The sequence below is a fragment of the Sphaeramia orbicularis genome, chromosome 6 (genome assembly GCF_902148855.1).
Source record: "Sphaeramia orbicularis chromosome 6, fSphaOr1.1, whole genome shotgun sequence".
NCBI lineage: Eukaryota > Metazoa > Chordata > Actinopteri > Kurtiformes > Apogonidae > Sphaeramia > Sphaeramia orbicularis.
In genome coordinates, this window is record NC_043962.1 from 11,411,370 (window position 1) to 11,435,495 (window position 24,126).

Below are 24,126 nucleotides of genomic sequence, written 5' to 3' on the forward strand. Positions count from 1 at the left end.
TGAACAAACTTTACTTAATTTTGGATCTGTGCTATAGCAACAACACATTTTTTTTTTCTGTAATTGCATATAAATGTAAGCAGTAAGGGGCTAATAATAACCTAATTTATACTTTACGTATCTACACAGAAGAAGGCACGTTAAAAAGTCTTTTGTAGTCCTGTATTTTTGATCCAGAGAGCCTAAATATAGATGACATAATTTGATTTCTAAACTATAAATGCACTGTACCTATCATTGTAGACGAGGCCTAACTTCCAAAAGCAGTTAGTCAGATGTTTTCATTTCATTAGGAAATAACTTGAATACAAAGTTGTAATAGACATGTCATTTCTGTCGCAGATATAAACACTTACTCAGACTGTAGTCCTGGTCAGTGGTGTGGACCGGAGACAATCGGATGGGGGATAAATATTCTCCATCGTCTTCTCCGTTGCCATTCAACTGGCTCTTTTTACTCAGTTTTCCGGGCAGAGTCTGGTACTTGTTCAGCTCTGTGAGTCGATTCTGCAGGAAAAAACAACACAGTGCTGCTGTTTAACATAATATATAATAAAAGGGAGTCATGGTCCATAATATGCATGTCGTGTAACCTCATATATGCTCATAATGCTACTATTTGGACTTTTAACACGTAATTCTAATACATGAAATCCTTAGCGAGTTTGCACCAACAAAGTTAAGTAAAATAAATTAGTGAATAAAAAGTATATTTGTGTTCTGTCTGTAAAACAGGGAGGGCCTATTGACTTCCAGCTGCTCTTTATTCCAAAACTAAATATTATCATTTTTGTCTGTCAGATTAAAAATAAGTTGTCTTATTTATGATGGGTTTAATTTCTCCTCTTTTAGGAGAAATTAATGGAGTAACACGACCATTAACATGACTATATGTTTGACACCTGTGGTTTATGGAGCTAATATGAGTAAACAATCATCTTTCAACACAAATCCGACACAAACTTCACACCGATCTTCTGTATTGAACCTTTAACATTTAGTGCAGCATAACTGAAGGTCAAACCATGATTAATGAGGTTTAATAAATAATTCTGATATCTCCCTGTGCACTAATGACTTTTTTTGCAAAGCTGTAATTTATGCACATATAGATTATATCACAGATTGTCCTTTCTCTTTAAGGGGCCCCATATTTTAGCATTATCTGAACTGATGTATTCGTTGGTATTTTTTTTTAGATGTCTGTATATATAATCTTAGATGTAAGAGTGCATTTTCTATTTTGTATATTTACCCTGCCCCCTCAACGGGGGGCAAGGCGTATTGTTTTTGGTTCGATTTGTTTGTATGTTACTTTGTTTGTTGTCTTTGTATTTGTATACTGTTTTTGTCACTACTGTGTCTTGTGTATTTAGTGCATCTACTGCTGCTGCTGGATGCTTGAATTTCCTTTGGGATCAATAAAGTATCTATAATCTAATCTAATCTAACCTGATCTAATCTAACCTAATGTAACCTAATCTAATCTAATTTAATCTAACCTAATCTAATGTAACCTAATCTAACCTAATCTAACCTAACCTAATCTAATGTAACCTAATCTAACCTAATATAAACTAATCTAACCTAACCTAACCTAATGTAACCTAATCTAACCTAATATAAACTAATCTAATCTAATGTAACCTAAGGTAACCTAATATAAACTATTCTAAAATAATGTAATCTAACCTAATATAAACTAATCTAACCTAACCTAATCTAATCTACCCTAACATAAACTAATATAACCTAACCTAATCTAATGTAACCTAATCTAACCTAATATAAACTAATCTAATCTAATGTAACCTAATCTAACCTAATATAAACTATTCTAAACTAATCTAATCTAACCTAATATAAACTAATCTAACCTAACCTAATCTACCCTGATATAAACTAATCTAACCTAACCTAATCTAATCTAACCTAATATAAACTAATCTCACCTAACCTAATCTAACATAATACAAATTTATCTAATCTAACCTAATCTAATGTAACCTAAAATAATCGAACCTAATATAAACTAATCTAACCTAATATAAACTAATGTAACCTAACCTAATCTAACCTAATATAAACTAATCTAACCTAACCTAATATAATCTAATCTAATTTAATCTAATCTAATCTAATCTAATCTAATCTAATCTAATCTAATCTAATCTAATCTAACCTAATATAAAGTATCTAATCTAATCTAATCTAATCTAAATGTTGCACATCGTTAGCATCATAGTATAAGTGCCTAAGTCATATTTTGGTCCAAATTGTAATATCTGCATAACTTTTAACTTTCCTGCTGATATCCCTGTTATTACGCTGTGACCCTAACCATATGGAGAATGCATCATAATCTACTTCTAGTTGAAAACATGTTGTGGACCGGCTCATGATTGGATTTGCTCCTTTGCTCTGTTGCGTAACGCCGTGTCCTTTGGGAGGGTGAATGTCTGAAGGTGCCAGCGTCTGAACAAGCTTCAAAGTCAGCGGGGCTCTGGAAGTAGAACCAGAGAAAGGCCAGCAGAAAGAAACAGCTGGGAGGCAGCGGTGACGCCGAGCACTACTGACAGCCACTTCAGGTGGGTCTGAGCCCTGTGTGTGTGTGTGTTACTGTGTGTGTGTGTGCGGACTGTTTGTCTCTGTGGAGCTCTGGAATAAGGTTGTGAATGAGTATAAGGCACAGTTGAGGTGGAGGTTGTTATACTGGGAACAAGCGGTCAAAGAACACCGGGGGCATTACATCCTTTTCTCTGCTACAAAACGCCAAGTCTGGAAACAAATACACAATGAGCCTCACAAGATGGTTCACGCCAAAAAAACAGGTTAAATTTTCAAATTATGTTGCACTAAACTGTTAAATCTAAATCCAGAGGTGGAAAGTAATGAATTACATCTACTCACGTTACTGTAATTGAGTAGCTTTTTTGTGTACTTTGTAATTTTTAACCTGCCCCACCCAACCCTTAGTTTGCCAGTGACCCACAAAAGATTTCATTACATTTTGGGAAAAGTAGGTCAAAATTAAAATGTTTTATGAATTTTTAATTTTTTTTTTCCCCATTTCCTTATAATGGGTGAAATTTCAAATGTCTGTAGCAGCAAAACTACTGGTTGAATTCATACCAACTGGGGTTTATAGATTGCCAGTGACCCAGAATAGATCTGATCACATTTTGGGAAAAGTAGGTCAAAGTTCAATTTTTTTTATGAATTTTTAAAATTGTTTTTTTCCCCATTTACTTATAATGGGCGAAATATCAAATCAATATAAAAACATTAATTTGAACTCAATTTACTTAAAACGTTACAGAGATATAGAGACTAATTTTAGATATCACTCTGCAAAAATATTTAAGTGATAGCTTGTTTTTGAAATTTTTTTTGTTAAATTTTTAACCTCTTTTTCTTTTCCCATTTACCTATAATGGGCAAAATTTCAAAATGCTATGAAAATGTAAATTTTAACTACATTTACTTAAAACCTTGCAGAGATATAGAGATTAATTTTAGATATCACTCTGCAAAAATATCTAAGTGATAGCTTGTTTTTGAAATTTTTTGTTAAACTTTTAACTTCTTTTTCTTTTCCCATTTACTCATAATGGGCGAAATTTCAATTGTCTATAAAAACATAAATTTTGTTTCAATTTACTTCAAACTTGGCACATATATAACTTTCATTTTTAACAAATATTGAATATGGATGAAAGAGTTGATCAATACTAAAATAAGCTACAATACATGTGAGGGGCGGGGTTTGTTGTGCCTGGCATCACATGTTGAAGTTGTTTTTGAAAGTGGTAATTTTACTTTTACTCAAATACATTTTAAAGTAAATACTGTACTGAGTAAAAAATTAAATGAACGAAAGGACATTGCCGCATTGGATGATGGACTTCAGGCTACAAGACACAGATGGAGGAGCTGGAGCTTGGTGTTGGTGATGACGCTGACACGCAAGCAGAGTCCAAAGCGAAGAAAACCCTTGGCCACATATTAACGACCTTATTGCTTTCAAATATAAAAGAGGTAACAGCCGTACTGTGCAGTGTGAGCTCTGCCTGCCCCGCTGGACATTCTGCTTTTAAAACTTCAAACATCACATCTGTGAAAGCAGGTGACGGTAAGTAGAGCCGTCACATGTGTACCTCAAACCATGTACTCTAATTACCTCTGCCAAGTGTAACGGCGGAGGTAATGTTTTCATCGGGGTTTGTCTGTCTGTCTGTCTGTTAGCAAGATAACTCAAAAAGTTATGGACAGATTTTCATGAAATTTTCAACAAATGTTGATACTGGTACAAGGAACAAATGATTACATTTTGATGGTGATCGGGGGGGGGGGGGGGCGTTGTTTGTTCTTCTGTCTGTTAGCATGATAACTCAAAAAGTTATGGATAGATTTTGATGGCATTTTCAAGATGATTACATTTTGGTGGTGTTGGGGGTGGGGACTGATCTGCCTTGGTGGAGGTCCGCGCTCTCAGAGTGCTTTTCTAGTTAAAACTGTCCTTCATTAAGCTAAATGTGTCTTTAGTCATATCATAATTTTGGCTAGTAGCCTACTAGTAACTACCCTGATTGCTAACGACTTCAACAAATAAATAGATGCCGTGAATCACCTAACTCTACATTTAAATATTGGTTTTTATCAGAGGATAATCAATAACAGAATGAGTGAGTGATTGCAGTTACAATGGGTCTCTAAAACCTTAATTTAGTTCATGTAGCCTATTTAAGTGGCTCCTACATGGCTACTTTTCTTTGATTAAAAACAACTAGTCATGGCTGGAGTTTTGGCCCCTTGTCGTTAATTTTTTTACAGTACATAAGAATGACCTTCATTAACCCCTAAAGACCCAGTGCTACTTTTGTGGTTTCCTAAATGATTTTTCTCTCTATTTAACCTTTATTAAGTAATTTATCACCATTTATTGTAATGTTATCCTCGGTATTTTGCATTTTTTTCTGTGTAAATCATGAATTTTCATATATTTAATTTACTGATCATGTAGATATTCATAAAAACTCATTAAAATTGGGCATTATTATATCAAAAACAGAGAAAACTAAAGAAAAACTGACATTTTCAGCAATGATATTATATGTAGTGATGTCAACGCCACTAAAATTGAAATTGTTTTGTTTGTTCCTTTTTTCTCTTGAACTCTTAAGTGAAATGTTAGGACTAGTCGCTTTTCCATTGACCCTCGAAATGCGCAAATGTAACTTGCGCATAAAAATGTACCTACTGGAAAAACAACAATTTCGCCAAAAGTCTCAGTTTTCGATTAAAAGTTTTTGTGCTGGCAAGAGGTGGTTTTTCGGGCGTCGCACAAATGATATATCATACAAAACTGCAATGGAAAGACCTTTTTTTGCAACTCGAGTCTGGTGAAGTAAAAAAACGGATGTTGACGTACGTTAACAACAAGTGAAGAAGAAGAAACATGTGGACACACCAGGAAACCCAATCATTTTTTAAATTTAGTACGAGATAGAGGGGTAATATATAATAATAATAAATATATCTGTAAATCAACACCATATTTACATTTGTCACCATGTTTATGGAATGACTTCTCGTGTCATCTCGCGAAAATAAATAAACAAATCATCGCATTTGTGATTTGATGGAAAAACAGACAATACGTTATGCCTTATGTTTTTTTGACATTTAGTAAATATCGGTACAGTTTTGCGCAGATGTCCGATGGAAAAGCCACTACAGTTAGCATCTGTGTACAGTTTGTGTGTTTGATTATGTACATTTGCAGCACATCAGTACCTCTGCCCCTACGTCTGTTTCAGTTTCAACAGGTTGGATCTCTACAGCCTGAAGCAGCAGCAGGGCAAAAACACACACACACACATAAACACACAAACCAGGAGTTAAATGTTAGCAATCACACAATTAGGTTAAAAGAGCATTAAGTGTTTAATATCGTTAGTGTGCTTGTTGGTTAGGCATAAATAAATAAATGAAGCGCTTCAGGATCTGGTGTGAACGTCCAAACCTTCTGTAAGGATCCACTCTGCAGCTCCTCCAGGCTGCTGGACAGTAAACGGCGCTGAGGCCTGAAACGGAGAACAAACTGAAGAACTAGACAAATATACTGAAACGTGTGGGATCGTTTTCATCAGATCTGACTTGTATTTTAAGACAACACAGTTTGCTCCTACCACACTCCATTAAAGAAGCTCATATCCCCAGTGGAGACCAGTGATGTGTCCATGGAGTTCTGGATACTGCAAGGGATAAGATAAGGTAAGGTAAGGTAAGGTAAGGTAAGGTAAGGTAAGGTAAGGTAAGGTAAGGTAAGGTAAAGTAAGGTAAGGTAAGGTAAGGTAAGGTAAGGTAAGGCAAGATAAGGTAAGATAAGATAAGATAAGATAAGATAAGATAAGATAAGATAAGATAAAGTAAGGTAAGGTAAGGTAAGGTAAGATAAGATAAGATAAGATAAGATGAGATAGGGTAAAGTAAGATGAGATGAGATAAGATAAGGAGAGGAAAGATAAGATGAGGTAAGGAAAGGTAAGATAAGATAAGATGAGATGAGACAGGGTAAGTTAAGGTAAGGTAAAATAAGGTAAGATAAGATAAAATGAGATAAGATAATATACAATAAGATACAATACAAAGATAAGATGAAATGAGATAGGGTAAGGTAAGGTAAGACGAGATAAAATGAGATGAGGTAAGGTAAAATGAGATGAGATAAAATGAGATAAGATAAGACAAGACAAAATAAGACTTTATTTATCCCACCATGGGGAAATTTCACAGCTAACAGCAGCATCATACAACAAGCAAGTGCAGAGAAAAAGCAGAAACGAGTGGATATTTAAATATAAAGAGAAAAGTAAGAAATTTGGTATTTACATAAAGATTTATATAAATAAAGAATTCAAATTAAAAATGAAATTAAACCTAACTCGGGATGTGGGACATGTCACACAAATAATTATCCAGAATTTAATTAAATCTGATCTATTTAGGCAAAAACATGTTAGGAGAAATTTTTCTAAGCCATGAAAATCCATTTTAAGGTGCAATAAAAAGTTAAATTATACTATGAGTGAACACATAAAATATTAATCTTTTGATTAATTTGCTGAAAATGAAAAAAAAAAGGTTAATGTTATTCAGGTATTACCATATTTATTTAGAGATTTTCTTTTTGTTTGCTTTTATGTCATATTTATAAATGTAATAATTTATTGACACATTAACACTGATTTATTCTGCTCTTTTTACCCTCTTTTATTTTTTTTACCTAGACTCCAAGTCTCTCTGGTATGGCGATGAGGATAACATAAGCGGTGAAGATCCTCTGGACGACATCTATGTGGAGATAAAACATGTTTTATTGCTGTGATTAGTCGTTAGATTAACCCATAAAGACCCAGTGCTATTTTTGTGTCAGTTCCCAAATGAATGTTTCTCTATAGTGAACATTTCTTAAGTGATTTATCACCATTTATAGTAATATTATCATCTTTACGTTGTGTTTTTCAGTGTTAAACCGGCATTTTCCTATATTTAATTCACTGGTGATGTACATGTTCATAAAAGCTCAGATTAAACTTAAAGGTTATTATATCAAAAACAGAGAAAACTGAAGAAATAGTGACTTTTTCAGGAAAATAAATCATTAACTGAACATAAAACAAGTATGTCCATCCACTGTCATTGATCTAAATCCATAGGTTTTACTGATGAATCAATGTTGTAGAAGATGAAGGTGTTTCCATGGTAACTACAGAGCCTCTGAACGTCCAAATGGGTCATATCTGATGACCATGAAAAGACAATAAACTGCATTTTACACCAATTATTTACATATATTGATAAGATTAATGGATCAACAGGTATTAAGCAGTTTAGATCAGTAGATGGTTTTGGTCACAGGTGAATATTTGGGTCTTTATGGGTTAATGTGTTTGGGTTTTTGCTCAAAATTGCAGGAAAACCCATAAAAACGGGTCTATTGTGGATTCCCCTACCTCCGACCTGAGGATGTCAGAGTGAGCTTTGTTGGTGATGGCTCGGAGTTTTAAACTACCGCTCAGCTCCTCCTCACTGCTCCCTGATTGAGACAAAAACCCCATACATTTATCATCAAGCAGACTTTGTGTTTTTCGGTTGCAGGTTTTCGTTCTTACCCTGCGTCAGCGCCATGACCTCCCTCATCTTTCTGTACTGACTGAGCAGCATGGTCAACTCTTCTATACGACGATCCTGTGACACAAACAAAGACGCAAACAACAGATGAAATCCACATAAAGGGACAAAACTATAAACACTCAGTTCATGTTAGGTTTTTTTTCTCTTCTTCTGTTTGACACTTTGTATGTATAAAATAAGAAATACAAAAAGGACTCTAATAGATATCATATGTATGAATGGTAATGCTGAGATATCTTGCTCCTTTTCCAATAAAAACATCAAAAAAAATTTAAAAAATTAAAAAAAAAAAGAAAATCTGCTTCATTGTCATTGTCATTAGTCTGCCTATAACAATGTCTGACATCAATCGTCTGCCGCGTACCTGCTGACTGTGAACGTGGTATCAGTGCGGTTGTATCGAAGCACTTTAACGAGTACAAGTAGAAGTACACGTGCTCAGTATCAAACCAATACCAGTACCGGTATTGGTGCATCCCTATCTATAAGACACTTAAAGTCTGGATTATAATGTTTTTGTTGTGTTTTTGCTGGATATCTGCAAACACATCAATGGAAGGAAACAGCTCTGACACCTGTTGAACGTGTCATATGTAAGAGTAACTATTCCTGTTCTATATGCAAAAAGAATTATTCCTCTATTTTACTTGGTTGCAGTTCTACCGGAATCTAAAATAGAGTTAAGACAGCATCAATTGCTATTTTAACCCATAAACTGCACATTTACCTTTTCATCATTTGACGCTAACAAAGACTCCATCCCCACCTTCAGCCTTTGGTATTCATGGTCTGACAAAAGAAAAACAAAGCATTAAAATGTTATTTTGGTCCTCGTGTCAAGTTCGTTTATAATATGTGGTGGGTGTCTGATGGGATGTTGGTGACAGACATGACAACCATGCTAATACGAGAAAACAAGCAAAACAAATGCACACTGACAGCATGACTGGACTTTCACCATTACCTGCATTATTTCATTATATGAAACTGGTACTGTGTCTAGAAACAAGAGTGAAAAAGTTCTCTATATTTTTCAAAGGATGAAACTGCAAACAGGCAAAAACACACAGAAAAATGTACATGAGCATCCTTTAAAATAGAGACATTTTAAAGCAGTGATGCCTAGAGTACATGTAGTAAATATGTTTTGTTAACAGAGATAAACTGGAAAGCAGACTGGATACATACATAGAGCCAATATGTATATTTAATAATATATGAGTATTTGATAAGGAGTACAAATATGCAAATGGGTGCTTCTATGAAACTGGTCCCTAAAAACAGGAAATTCAAACCAGATGTAGACTAATGTTATGAAACAAGTTTGGCAGTACTTTGGGTCTATTTTAAAAATTAATATTTACTGGGATAGAAGAGAAACTATTTTTCAGGTAAAACTCATTTTTATTTTATTTTTAGATCATTTTTTATACAAAAATTTGCATGTAACATGGTGAAAAAGGACACGAAAATTATGCGCTACCGTTTTTTGGAATATCTTCCAAAAAATCTATATCTATCTACATTTTGGGAATTGAACCAAAAATGACCACTGTTGCAAAATCTCTCATGATTTATTAGTGTTTAAATGGGCAGGTTCTGCATGTAATGTGAGTGGACACGATGGGTTACACATGAAACCTAGAATGACACTGAGATTCATGAAAAACCTGCACGTCTGGATTAGAAAAACCACTGGGATCATCAGTCATAGGATCATCAGGATCACCTCGGAGATGCTCACGACTTTTAGGATGTTTCCAAGTTAAATGTTGGCTTTGATGAGATTTGAGCCTCTTGTTTCCTACCGATTTTTGAAGACAATCCCAATGATTACAGAAATTTACAGAAAGAACCAGCTGGAGTCACTGCCAGGTGACAAAAAAACCCTTATTGTCTATCTGTTTATTTCTGATGATTTATTTAATGTGAAAACTTATAGTGCTTGAAATGTCTTATTGTTGTTGTTTGCTTATATACTATGTATTGCTCTGTTTTTTGTCTGTTTCAATTTTTAATTCTCTATTCTTTGTCTTTAAGATCTGCCCAGTCATGTGACCTCTCCCTATATATAGGAGGATCCATATGGGCAGCCTTCTTATATCAATCCTTATGAAGGTCCATAGACCACAACGTGTCAGCTATAGTTTTTATTTGTTTGGCCATGTTTTAATAAAGGCTTTTTAATTTCAGCCCTACTCTGGGTGCGTCAGTTTTTACAAACAACAAACTAGAAAAGCACTTGGAGAGCGCAAACCTCTGCCAAGGCAGATCAGTGCCCCCCCCCCCACCACCACCAAAATTTAATAATTTGTTCCTTGTGCCAGTATCAGTATTTCCTGAAATTTTCATCCAAATCCGTCCATAACTTTTTGAGTTATCTTGCACACGGACAGACAGACAGACAGACAAACCAACGCCGGCAAAAACATAACCTCCTTGGCGGAGGTAATAACTGACAACACATGCTGCACAGACAGAGGATGATGGTTGGAAATGAGCCGCATAAGAACATTAGCATGCCTTACATTTGTTAATGAGCTGCTTGATATACACCTCCTCTACAGCAGAGGGCGGCAGAGAGTCAAAAACAAGAACCAGCAGAGGAGAGAGGGACAGTTTGATTAGATGTTACCGTAATCAGAGGTGGCAGACATGCATATCGCTGCCTCTCACACACACATCCACACTGACAGATGTAGATTGGAGCTGACTGGTCAGACCGCCAGCTGCATGTACCTCGCTCTGCGTTGTCATTGGCTGAGCCTCCTCTGGCCAGCAGCTGGGTCTGCAGGCACTCGATCTCAGCATCTTTGGAGGCCAGGGTCTGCTGCAGATCTGAGATTTCTGCCTGCGGAGGAAGACAGAGTAGATATCTGTGAACTTCCAGGTCAGCGCATATTTAGGAGATACTAGGATGCAACAGTAACATGAGTATTCAAGTCAGGTCTGTTGATAAAAACATGGGAATTCTGTGGGTGTTTCACAACTGGATGCCACATGAGAATCACAAGTCTCATAGCAATCATGTTACACAATAATCATGTCACACATAACAGACACAGATTGAGGGTGTGTGAACTGTTGCAGGGTTAAGGGATAACACTTACTATTAGGTTACGTTCACACTGCAGGTAAAAGTGGCCCAAAACTGAATTTTTGCCTATTTAGCTACGTTCAGACAGCAGGTCTTAATGCGACCCTGAAGTGACCCGCATGCACAAAAGAGGTCCAAACATAACGTGTGTTTACGGAAGTAACACTCCTGGGATGCAGGATTGTAGTGTTTGTCGCATTTCAATGACGTAAAGGTCGGATAAATGTGACCTGGCAGTTCAGACTCAAGTCGCATTGCAAAATATCAGATATCGGATTTAGGGCCACATATGAAAGTGTCCTGGGTCAGATTTGAAAAAATCGGATTTGTGCTGTTCAAACTGTCTTTAACAGATCGGATACAGGTCACATATAGGCAAAAAATCGGATTTGGGCCACATTTGCCTGCAGTCTGAATGTAGCCTAAGTGACCAATATGTGATTTATTTATGACAGTTTATTTATGACAAATCCAATTTTATCAAATCAGAGCCAGTCCACTTCAGCTACTTGAAAAGGCCGCCTTGTTTAGATAGGCTTTTAGTTAGGGGGTGGGTTTTATGACCATTTGTTTTTATATTTTTATATCTGTGAATGTAGCGGTGTGTTTTGTTTTTTTTTGCCTACGTATTTTACTTTAGATTTTATTTATAAACCACTTTGTGAAATCTTTCTGCCAAAAGTACAATATAAATAAGCATTATTATTATCATCATTATTATTATTATTATTATTATTATTATTATTATTATTATTATTATTATTATTATATGTGGACCTAAATTGGACACATATCTAATGTTTTCCGATGTGACTTCAGTCATGTCGCATTTCATCTGACTTTAACTACATTGAAATGCGACAGACATCACAATTCTGCACTGGAGGAGGCGGAACCAGGGGAAAATCCATATCTACATCCATAAACACAGAATCACTTTAGGACCATAGACTGTAAATACATGACTGTGTAGGAAGTTGCATAAAAATTGGATTTCAGCAAAAAATCTGAATTGTGCATTAAAACCTGCAGTGTGAACGTAGCACTAGATGCCAGGTGCACCTCAACACAGAGGACCATGTGTGACAGATCCACATGTGGAGAACAGACAACACTACTACTGCATCAGCTACATCAGCACTGCTGCGTCAGGACCCAGAGGATGATGACAAACAGAAAATGAACAGAAAAGGCTTTTTTTTTTTTTTAATGCCTGGAACAGCCAGCGGTGACACCAACAGCTCTGACTGCTGACTTCCACCTCTCTTTACCGTCACTGAAGTCTATAAAAGTGTAACCTGTCCAGGCATCCGTCTTCCTCAATGAGAAATCCATCTGGAATCACAGGGTTTGAATCCAAATATGAAGGTGGGACTAACAGGCACCAAGTAAACCAATCACAGATAAGACGGATGTGACGTAATTGTGCGACAAGCAGACCCCTAACGTCGGCAAACCTCAGCATGTTTCCATCATGGCGTGCCATGGTGGTGGTTGGGTAGAAACTTCGGTGAATGATTACTGTCACTTTTGACAGAGAAACTTCAGAATATAGGGTGTAATCTGTAATTCAATCTGTATTTTTGAGTTGAGTCAACAACCGACAATAGTTGTACGGAGATTTGTGGACTTGGAACTGACTTTGACTTGTGAAAAAACTGAAGTCGGTGCATATGAGGCATTGTGAAACACCCGCCTCCCAGACTTGTGTTTGGTTGGTATAGAATAAATAGTGCATATTTCACAGTGATTGACCCAATTCCGGACTTTTTTCTCAGTATTACATAGACTGAGAAAACTGGATGGCTGGACAGGCTAATAAAAGGAACTTAGTGCTTTTATTGTGGAGTTGGAGCTTATAGAGCACCTGAACATACATGGAATTAAAGCTTTAGTATGTATGTTTTTGGCGTGACTGTGATAATGTTTTGGCATACTGTCGCTCAACAGGTCTGAAATTATACTAAGCTTTATTCAGGGTTCCTACAGGTTTCTACACAGGAAAATGGACTCAAATTGAAGAAACTTTTACTCTACTCAGATAACATTTGGTCCCTCTCTAAAAAGAGCAGAAGTTACTCTTTGGGAAGAGCTCTCCAAACTCAATATAAAGCCGAATTTACTCAATATAGAGCCAAATATACTCAATATAAAACCAAATATACTCAATATAGAGCCAAATTTACTCATTATAGAGCCAAATTTACTCAATATAGAGCCAAATATACTCAATATAAAACCAAATATACTCAATATAGAGCCAAATTTACTCATTATAGAGCCAAATTTACTCAATATAGAGCCAAATGTACTCATTATAGAGTCAAATTTACTCAATATAGAGCCAAATGTACTCATTTTAGAGTCAAATTTACTCAATATAGAGCCAAATGTACTCATTTTAGAGTCAAGTTTACACAATATAGAGCCAAATTTACTCCTTATAGAGTCAAATTTACTCAATTTAGAGCCAAATTAACTCTTTTTGAGGAACATATTTTTGACTCTGGAAAAAATGTTCAGTAATTTTTGTGTGTACAAGTTAAATTTAAGACCTTTTTAAGGACTACTTAGAACAGAATTTAATGACCAAGTAGCTTTTTTATGCTTGCACGACTAACGGCTGCACGTGTGTTGGGCTGAATGTTTGGTCATCATTTCTCACTGGGGGCTGCAAAGTTAGCAATAATTGGTTACGAATTTCAATATAAATTGTCAGATTAAAACCGGTGGAACTGAGTCAACTAAAGTTACTTTCTTTACAGCTTGGAAATTTAAAAGACACTTTTAAACACAATACAGCCAACATTTTTATGGCAACACAACTTAAGACCTACCTATCAAATTTAAAACCTTTTAAAGACTTTTTAAGGTATTAAATGCAGATTTGTAAATTCAAGACTTTTAAGACTTTTAAAAACCCTGTGGGAACCCTGTTCATAAGTATCCGGCCTCTGTTTTCAAGTATTAGAAATTCTAGCCCATGACAAAGGATTCTGACCAATCACAGGTCTTCTGATTGACAGCTGTACTGACCAATCTCTGTCAAGAACCTCACAGCTGTATCTCTATGGCTCATCATAGCAGCAACATGGCAGCTCCTCTAACTGTGATACTTGACTTAACTCTTCCATTTGCAGAACGATGCAATATTTAGGATAATATTTACAATTTCTTTAATATAATCCAAACCAGAATTAATCAGAACATTTATAAATATTTCCAACACCTCTGATTTTCCATATGGGCTGGGTTGAGCTCACACCCACAGTTTTATTGACGTGCATCCAGCATCTGATCTGGTGACTTTGTGTGGTTGAAAACAGATTCCTTCTTTTCTGTTTATCAGCTAAATGATCAGAGTTTATCATAAAGACACAGCTGCCGCAGAACTAGAGTTGCAGACAACAGGTGTGGCCAAACAGGTGTGTGCATGAAACTTCAACGTCGAAGTTCACAACGGTGGTGTGCTATAAATGCAGTACTTAACACCTCCAACAGCTGCTTAACATTAAAGCCTTGAAGGCCAACAATAGAAGCACAATAAAGCAGTGAAATGGACACGCCCACAGATGGATTCAACAGGAACAGAAGGCAGGACCATGCCACCACTTAAGACTTTCCATGCACATTCCAAACAATCTCGATCACATTCCACATTTTAGGTCTTAAATAATCCAAATATATATACTATCATACTATACAACATATACAAAGTCAATAATAATTAATATATTTGTTTCTTATAATAAGAGAACCCAAATAGTCCTTATAATACAAGTATGTTGAAAAGAATATAGAGTAACACTGAATGCATACACTGGAAAAAATCAAAATCTTACAAAGTGTATTTTTGTCATTTCTAGTCAAAATATCTCATCACACTTAAAATAACATGGAATCACCTAAAGAGGAACTTGTAAGTGAGATATAAGAACTTATTTTTAGACAACAGATTTTGAAAATCTTATTTCTAGAAATCTTACCAAGATAATTTTCACTTGTTCCATTGGCAGATTTTTTTTGCTTAAGTTAAGATTTTTTTTTTTTTGCTTATTTCAAGCAAAAAAAAACAAACTCTGCCAATGGAAAAGTTACTCTTAGTATTTAGTTAGAAAAGTATTTTGTATTTAGAAAAGTATTTAGTCTTTAGTATTTATTTAGAAAAGTATTTAGTATTTAGTATTTATTTAGAAAAGTATTTAGTATTTAGAAAAGTATATAGTATTATTTAGAAAAGTATTTTGTATTTAGAAAAGTATTTAGTATTAAGTATTTACTTAGTAAAGTATTCAGAATTTAGAAAAGTATTTAGCATTTATTTAGAAAAGTATTTTTTTTATTTAGAAAAGTATTTAGCATTTAGAAAAGTATTTAGTACTTGTTTAGAAAAGTATTTATGCCAATGGAAAAGTTACTCTTTAGGTGATTATGTCTTATTTTAAGTGTGATGAGATATTTTGACTAGAAATGAGAAAAAAACACTTGGTAAGATTTTTATTTTTTCCAGCGTATGCATTCAACGTTACTCTATAGTCTTTTGAACACATGTACTATAAGGACTATGTGGGCCCTCTTTTTATAAGAAACAAATATATTATTACTGACTTTGTACATGTTTTATAGTATGACAAAATGCGTTGCGTTGGGGTTAACAAATTAACGAGCGAGTGCAGAAACGAGCCCCAGGTGGAGTAAAAATACCACAAAATAATCTGACAGAAAATGAGGAAGTGGAGAAGCACAGACTCGAGGGACAGAAAAGCATCAACTACAAGCACTGAAAGGAGAAAAAAGGAACAATCACAGCGAAGTGAGGAGAAACAGAAAAGCAGGAGGCTGAAGTGGAGGAAGAGAGGGAGGAAGAGGAGGCACCTGTGCGCTCCGCCAGCGCTCCTCCCAGTGCTGCTTCTCCAGCTGTGTGTGCTCCACAGTCAGCTTGAGGCTGGACAGCTGGGTCATGAGCGACTGGTAACACACATGGAGAGAGTAAGAGATGGAGAGCTAGAGGGAGGGAGGGAGGGAGGGAGAGGGACAGGAAGGAGGAGGGTAATGACGGGGCCGATTTAGAGATGACGAGAGAAAAATAGAGGAGAGCAGATTTAAAAAAAAAAAAAAAAAGTGCAGAGAGTGAGGGTGCGGAGAGAGGGGTTAATAGAGAAGAGGAGAGAGTGAAGGAGGGAGAGGAAGAAGAGGAGGGAGGAAGCAGTGTAAGCACAGAGAAAGAAAGCAACGGCAGTCTGACCTCCTTCAAATGAACCAGCTGCAAACAATGAGTTAGCACACACACACACACACACACACACACACACATATGTGCACACACACACACACGTACATGTACACACACACACACACACACACACGTTCTACTGAAGGAAAAGAAGTCAGTGTCACAAGATTTAGAATAAAACCCACAGAATCACATCATTATTTCAATCCCAGATCCACAAATTGCAGACACTTTATGTGATCATGTAAGTATGATGACCTGGCAACAAGTCTAAATACTTTTCATACTGTGAAAAGTATTTAGTATTTATTTAGAAAAGTATTTAGTATTTATTTAGAAAAGTATTTAGTATTTAGTATGTATTTAGAAAAGTATTTAGTATTTAGTATGTATTTAGAAAAGTATTTCGTATCATATTATAATATTCTACTCTGTATTTTTTTTTTTTTGTGAAAATCATGTATTTTCCTATATTTAGTGCGCTGATCATGTAGATGTTTGAAAAAGGTCAGTGTATCTTTTGGTAATTGGTAAATGGAGTATAATATTATGATAAATGGTGATAAATCCCTTAAAGGTTAAATAAAGAGGAAAAATCATTTGGGAACTGACACAAAAATAACACTGGGTCATTATGGGTTAAACATAAACATACAAACATGGCAACATAATCCAATGCTAAATGCTAATTTTTTTTTTTTTTCCGAATCACTTTCTGCTGTGAAACGTGACTTTAAGCAGGCAATATTATACAAATGGCATTATCTAATTCCAGTCTTATGCATCGATTACACTCAAATTCTGACCTTCTGATATAGATTTTCTTTTTCTCTATGAACAATAATTGTTAGCATTATTTATGTAATTTATCTTTTATGTAAAATTTAATCTTATGTCCATAATAAAACCTATCAACTAACATGGACTTGGATCTCATTTTTGCTCTAAAAATAATCATACTTCTCCAGTTTTCTAGACTGAGCCTTTTGGACAAATTAAATCCAGTTAAAAACATCTGCAGGATGATCCACTTCTTTCTAACATGTCACTGTTGCATCACTGTCATAGCAGTAGCAGCTACGTGACCGGACCAGTTCAGCTGCCTGGTACCGCCATCGCACACACGTGACATTCATTTCACTTGGTGAGTCACGTTTCATAACTTCAGTCATGGTGAAGACATTACATGACAATGACATGTTAGCGTGTTAACATGTTAGCAATACTGCCTGTGTGGAAGTGTGAATGACGCAAACCATCATCTATGTAACTTTGACCAGAATCTGAAATATCTGAGACTTAAAACCAGGTTACTAGAGCCACAAACCAAACAGACCTGCTAATAGGTACTATATTCTATTAATGTATCACATCACTTGTAGCTACGAATACAGTTCGAATTTAGTCTGGAATGAGTTGTTTAGGTAATGACAGTTTGGTCAGTTCCACAACATTTGTGCTAATGAGGCCACAGCGAACACATGGTATACAGTCGTGTAAAAAATTACTGTTTTTATATTATTATTTATCCTTATAGCCTTTAATAGATCAGGGTTTCTGCAGGTATCAGTAAATCTAATTTAATGCTTTTTAATGCCACTTTAAACAAATTTAATGCCCATGTCCAACTGCAGATACAGTTTTATATATAGTTTTATGACAGTTTATCGTCCACAGGCTTTAACCAGGTTCTGAATAGTTCCTCCTCCAATCACTTCTACTGAAACTTGCATTTTACCAGTTTTCCAACATTTGCTAATATTCCCTCCGCTCTTTGGCCGAAGCATGAGCATGCTCACAGCACGTTGCGTTCCAAGCATCCGGTGTTGTGACTTCATGTATCGGCCATGAACAATAGTCAATTAAAGGGTTCCACTTGTCAATCATCACACTGTACTTCTGATCAAAATTATTAAATGTTTATGTAATCAAAATACATCGTGAATAACAATGCTTTTTTTCCATCAAGTGTATTTAATTTTTTAATGCCTCTGGACATTGAATTTAATGCTTTTTAATGCCATTTAAGGCCTTGATTTTCACAAAATCTATTTAATGACTTTTAATGCTTTTTAATGACCCACAGAAACTCTGTATAAGGTACATTTTATCATCGCTAGCCTGATCTATCCTGAAGGACTCTTACCATCCAGCCCACCAGCTGTTTAATCTCTTGCCCTCATATTTTTATGTTAAGCTCGATTTCCTCTGACCTGAAGAACACCTTGAATTTCATCATGTTGATGCCTTGTGTTTATATGACAACAAAGCTTCTTAATCTTAATCTTAATTTTCTGCAATAATCTCAAAAAATCTCATTTGTCTCTTTTTGTGGTAATATATGGTAACATGTGATGCTCATTTCCAGGTTGGTTTACAAAAATAAGCTATCCTTATGGCATTTTATAGAACACAGTTTCTGCAGGTATCAGCAAATCTAATTTAATGTTTTTTAATGCCCTTTTTAATGTCACTTTAAGCAAATTTAATGCCCACGTCCACCTGCAGGTACAGTTTAACTTATAGTTTGCATTATGTAATATGTGGTAACGTGCTAAATGCTAATTTCCAGGTTGGTTTACAAAAATAAGATATCTTTATAGCATTTTATATTAGTATAATAACAACAAATATGACAAATAGTCTGTAAGTGTTTTGCATAAGCTGTACCTTGGTGGCTCTTAGCTTCCTCTCATACTGACTCTTCTCTCCCTCCAGCTCTTCCACTTTGCTTTTCAGATGCTTCACTTCTTGTTGCAAATCCTGCAGGAAGAAGAAAATCCAAAACACAGCAGTTGTAACTCAGAAAGGAGTCTTTCAAAGTCAGATTAAAAGAGCACACACTGACATGCAGTGAAGTGGGCTCCTGCACTAGTGAATAATAATAAGTCAAACTTCAGAGAAATATATGAATTTTTTGGGGGTAAATATCAGAATCAGCAGGAGGCACGTCTACATTATTAAACATGCCGATGTGGGGGATTGGAGGGAAGTTAAACACACTGAGTGCAGTTATAAAGGGCTCCAGGGCTGGTTAATATAAGACACATGATCCACCTGAAACAGACACCACAGCGTGCAGTTATCAACAACCAGGAGAAGGATAAACTGGAGGACCCAGAGGAGGACTGAAGAACATCCAGGCTGCAACATCTGCAAGCCAACCAAACACTCCCACTGCCTCTGGAAAACCTAGTTGCCCCAGAGAAACCCCCCCACTCCCCAAAGGTTTGCACACTTGTTTTGGCAGCCCAGTGCTGTAGGAACTGTAACATGACCCATCCACCTGGTCAGTGTAGGAGGAAACTTTGTTAGTACAGGGAGGAACCACTGTCATGCAGGCAAACGACAAAAAATACAACAAAATCCCACGACCAAAACCCAATCTCAAAGGATTTCATTGGGTTGGATGTGTTTTTCCAAACGCTAAAATACACAGAGTTAGGCTGACACAGGTATGAGCATCTACCTGCAGTTATTACCGATTCAACAGCCTAGCAACGTTTAAAATTAGAGCTGGTGCTTTTTCTGTACGTGTGAGCTTCATGGAGATGTCAACAATCATTTATATGCTTGTTTACATATATAATCTTTATTACTATTCATGTTATTGTTCTGCAAAAGTAGGACAACCACGAAAAGCACTGATTTTCACATATTACTCCTCTGTTTTGTATTGCACTGGAAAGTCTATATTTATATGATGATTCAAATTCCTTTTTCTCTCTTTCTTTCTGTGAGGAATATTGACACCCCTTTAACTTTAAAAAAAAAAAGAAAAGAAAAGAAAAGAAAACAGTGTACTTTGTATCGATGATGTCCTGTGTAATACCTTGTGAGACTGTTTTGAATAAAAATTTGAATTAAAAAAAAAAAAAAGATTAGAGCTGGTGATATAAGTATCTTGAATCTTGGTTGCGATAAAACTTTTGGATATTTATGTAAAATACCGACAGATCTAACATCCACGGTTCAAAATTAGTGTTAAACAGATGTGTATTTTCTGGACTCTTACACAAGAAAATGAACATCATGGCACATTCAGGTGCACCTTGGAATCTAAATTGCTTTGTACAGGAAATTTGGGAATTTGCTCTGAATAAAAACCAAATGGATGTGTTTTTGTAGAATACGAAACAGAATTGACCTTTTGCATATAATTATCATAACATCATCATTTTTTCCAATGACATATTTGCAAATATTACAACAAAATGCTCACATTTTTCCATAATAAGCAAATGTTTTCACCTGTGACATAAGTTAATCCTTAAATTTCTGGTTGATGTTTATGCTGAATTAGAAGAAATTCACTTAAAGCGTTATTATCCCGCCTACCGAAGGGGAGGCAAGGGGTATTGTTTTTGGTCGGGTTTGTTTATTTGTTTGTTTGTTAACACTGTAGCAGCAAAACTATTGGTTGAATTCATACCAAATGGGGTTTATAGAGTGGCAGTGACCCAGAATAGATGTGATTACATTTTGGGAAAAGTAGGTCAAAGTTAAAATTTTTTATGAAAATGTAAAATGTTTTTTTTTCTCATTACTTATAATGGGCAAAATTTCACATGTACGTAGCAGCAAAACAATTGGTTGAATTCATATGAAATTGGGTTTATAGATTGCCAGTGACCCAGAATAGGTATTGTTTAAATTTTGACAAAGGTAGGTCAAAGTTCAAATATTTCATGAATCTTTAAAATCTTTTTTTTCTCCCATTTACTTATAATGGGCGAAATTTCACATGTCTATAAAAACATCAAATTTGTTTCAATTTAGGCAATTCAACTTGAGGCAACTGATATGCTGACATCACTATACGCATAGACAAGATGACATCAACAGGATCGATGCCAAAATAAGCTACAATACGTGCAAGGGGTGGGGTTTGTTGTGCCTGGAACCACTTGTTGAGATAAAGGATTATGTACTTCCAGCCCAGGTTATCACCAGCACATTAGCATAATTATATTAGTGCTAAATGATAAATACATATTATTTTTATATTGCCCTGAGTCATACGTATTAAAGTATTTGGAAAAACAATTAGAAATCTCCAAAGCTGCAAGAACCAGAGTACAACACAACCCTAACGTCCTGCGGTAAACACACAGACACTACAAGAGAGGAGGTTAGTTTGATTCTGTGGAAATTTCCAAATACCGGATGATGTGTGGACTGGTTAAAAAGGGAGGAGAGAAGAAGAGGAAGAAGAAATGATGGGGGAGGAGGGGAAGATGAGTTCATCCATCAAGTCTCCCTACGTGTACAGTCTGTCCTCCATTGTGTGTCCGGCAGTCAGAGCCCGACAGGCTCAGGTTCGAACCCGACAACCCCGTCTTAGGGCAGGGGCTCTGGGCTCGGCTGCCTCGGGCCTCCCTCTCCTCCAGGGCCCGTTTCTCCTGGATGCGAGAGCTGATCTCCTCCTGAAACCTGCACATCTGCTCCTGGAGCTCACTGATGAGATTTACCACGCACTGGGATGGAAGCAGCGATGGACGGAGGTACAGAAGTGATGGACGTGGTGACAGAGGCGGATTATGGAGATGAGGAGAAGAGGAGAGGAAAGAAGGAGAGGAGAGGAGAGGAAGAGGAGAGGAGGAGGAGAGGAGAGGAGGAAGAGAGGAGGAGAAGAGGAGAGAAGAAACAAGTAGGAGAGGAGAGGAGAAGAGAGGAGAGGAGAGGAGGAGGAGAGGAGAGAAGAAACAAGGAGGAGAGGAGAGGAGAGGAGAGGAGAGGAGAGGAGAGGAGAGGAGAGGAGAGGAGAGGAGAGGAGAGGAGAAGCAAGGAGGAGAGGAGAGGAGAGGAGAGAAGAAGCAAGGAGGAGAGGAGAGGAAAGGAGAGGAGAAGAGGAGAGGAGGAGAGAAGAAACAAGGAGGAGAGGAGAGGAGAAGAGGAGAGGAGAGGAGAGGAGAGAAGAAGCAAGGAGGAGAGGAGAGGAAAGGAGAGGAGAAGAGAGGAGGAGGAGAGGAGAGGAGGAGAGAAGGAGAGAAGAAACAAGGAGAGGAGAAGAGAGGAGGAGGAGAGGAGAGGAGAAACAAGGAGGAGAAAAGAGGAGAGGAGGAGGAGAGGTGGAGGAGAGGAGAAACAAGGAGGAGAAAGAGGAGAGGAGAAGAGAGGAGAAGAGAGGAGGAGGAGAGGAGAAACAAGGAGGAGAAAAGAGGAGAGGAGGAGGAGAGGTGGAGGAGAGGAGAAACAAGGAGGAGAAAAGAGGAGAGGAGAGGAGAAGAGAGGAGGAGAAGAGGAGAAGAGAGGAGAAGAGAGGAGGAGGAGAGGAGAGGAGAAACAAGGAGAAGAAAAGAGGAGAGGAGGAGGAGAGGTGGAGGAGAGGAGAAACAAGGAGGAGAGGAGAGGAGAGGAGAGGAGAGGAGAGGAGAGGAGAGGAGAGGAGAGGAGAGGAGAGGAGAGGAGAGGAGAGGAGAGGAGAGGAGAGGAGAGGAGAGGAGAGGAGAGGAGAGTCAGACATACACTTGTTAATCAGTCAGTTTTTAGGGATGACATCTCCGAACTTCACAGAAGCTTAAACTCCCATAAATGTGTGTTTTTACAAACATTACTCCAGAATGACAGGAAGTTGGAAGACTCCTAGATTAGAAAAAGTGATTAATGCAGTTAAACAATCAATAGCAATTTCCACACATACTTTTAAATACAGGACAGGTTTTATCCTTCAACACGAGTTAGTGTTTGTGTCAGATCAGCCTCAGGTCAGACCCAGACTGAGCATGAGCCTCAGACTGTTCAAACACAAATATGCATTTATTATATACATGAAATAACAGCTCTGGTTTGTCATTGAAAGTCTGTTTTAGATGCTTCACTGTCCTAATCAGACCATTAAATGTTACTTTGTGGAAAATCCAGGAAACGTTCTCTTGACCAAACTCCACCCACTGATGTGATCCGTCTTGGTCCAGATTACAGGCTCGTAGATGGCTGTGTAATAGCCCGATCCTGAGCACCGGGTCATTATAAGATACTTGAATTCTGGCCAAGAAAGAACTGAGCAGAAACAGGACCATGACCCAGAATGTAGACCGATGGGTGGAGTGAGCAAGACAGGAAGTGAAGACAGACACAGACAACAGCATTAAGAGCAGACAGACCACTAAGACGACTGAAATTACATTCATCTGCAAAGTCAGAGAATTAAAAAGAACAAAGGCTTTATAACTGAACTGGAGTACTTGTCAGGTATTTGCACTACTGCAGTTTTAATTTTTTTGTATTATCACTGCATGATGAGGACTGAGTTGAGCTTAAACGACATCAATGTCCATTTATGCAAGAAGATGTCTTTAGATCAATATTCAGATTTTATTAACCCTCTGGAATCTGAGTGTATTTTGGCCGTTTTTGAACACTTTGCATCAAATCTGAATCTTCTTGCACCTAACAAATGTGAACTACAAACGTCTACAGGAAAAACTCATGAAAACAATGACTTTCGAGTCATAAAAAAACACCAACCTATAGCAAAATAGGAATGGAAAAGGAACAAGATCTTTTTCAATTCCAATTTTACATTTTCCACAGCACCTGAAGTCCATTAAAGTGCTGTTTCCTGTTCTTTGTTTTTATTTTATTTTATGAAAAG

The 24,126-nt window shown here is 36.7% G+C and overlaps 1 protein-coding gene across 2 annotated transcripts in view; it reads right to left on the minus strand.

Annotated features, from left to right (window-relative positions):
* ppfibp2b (PPFIA binding protein 2b) overlaps positions 1 to 24,126 on the minus strand; it is a 191,500-nt gene that overhangs the window by 33,813 nt on the left and 133,561 nt on the right. For both annotated transcript variants that reach the window (XM_030136471.1, XM_030136472.1), the window contains exons 7-19: positions 21,794 to 22,006; positions 19,200 to 19,292; positions 16,172 to 16,300; positions 10,939 to 11,050; positions 10,728 to 10,760; positions 8,927 to 8,988; positions 8,178 to 8,253; positions 8,019 to 8,101; positions 7,289 to 7,356; positions 6,192 to 6,257; positions 6,026 to 6,086; positions 5,797 to 5,844; positions 357 to 507 (exon numbers count right to left, since the gene is read on the minus strand). In XM_030136471.1, the coding sequence (XP_029992331.1) occupies positions 357 to 507; positions 5,797 to 5,844; positions 6,026 to 6,086; positions 6,192 to 6,257; positions 7,289 to 7,356; positions 8,019 to 8,101; positions 8,178 to 8,253; positions 8,927 to 8,988; positions 10,728 to 10,760; positions 10,939 to 11,050; positions 16,172 to 16,300; positions 19,200 to 19,292; positions 21,794 to 22,006 (1,195 nt within the window). The remainder of the gene's footprint in view (positions 1 to 356; positions 508 to 5,796; positions 5,845 to 6,025; positions 6,087 to 6,191; positions 6,258 to 7,288; positions 7,357 to 8,018; positions 8,102 to 8,177; positions 8,254 to 8,926; positions 8,989 to 10,727; positions 10,761 to 10,938; positions 11,051 to 16,171; positions 16,301 to 19,199; positions 19,293 to 21,793; positions 22,007 to 24,126) is intronic.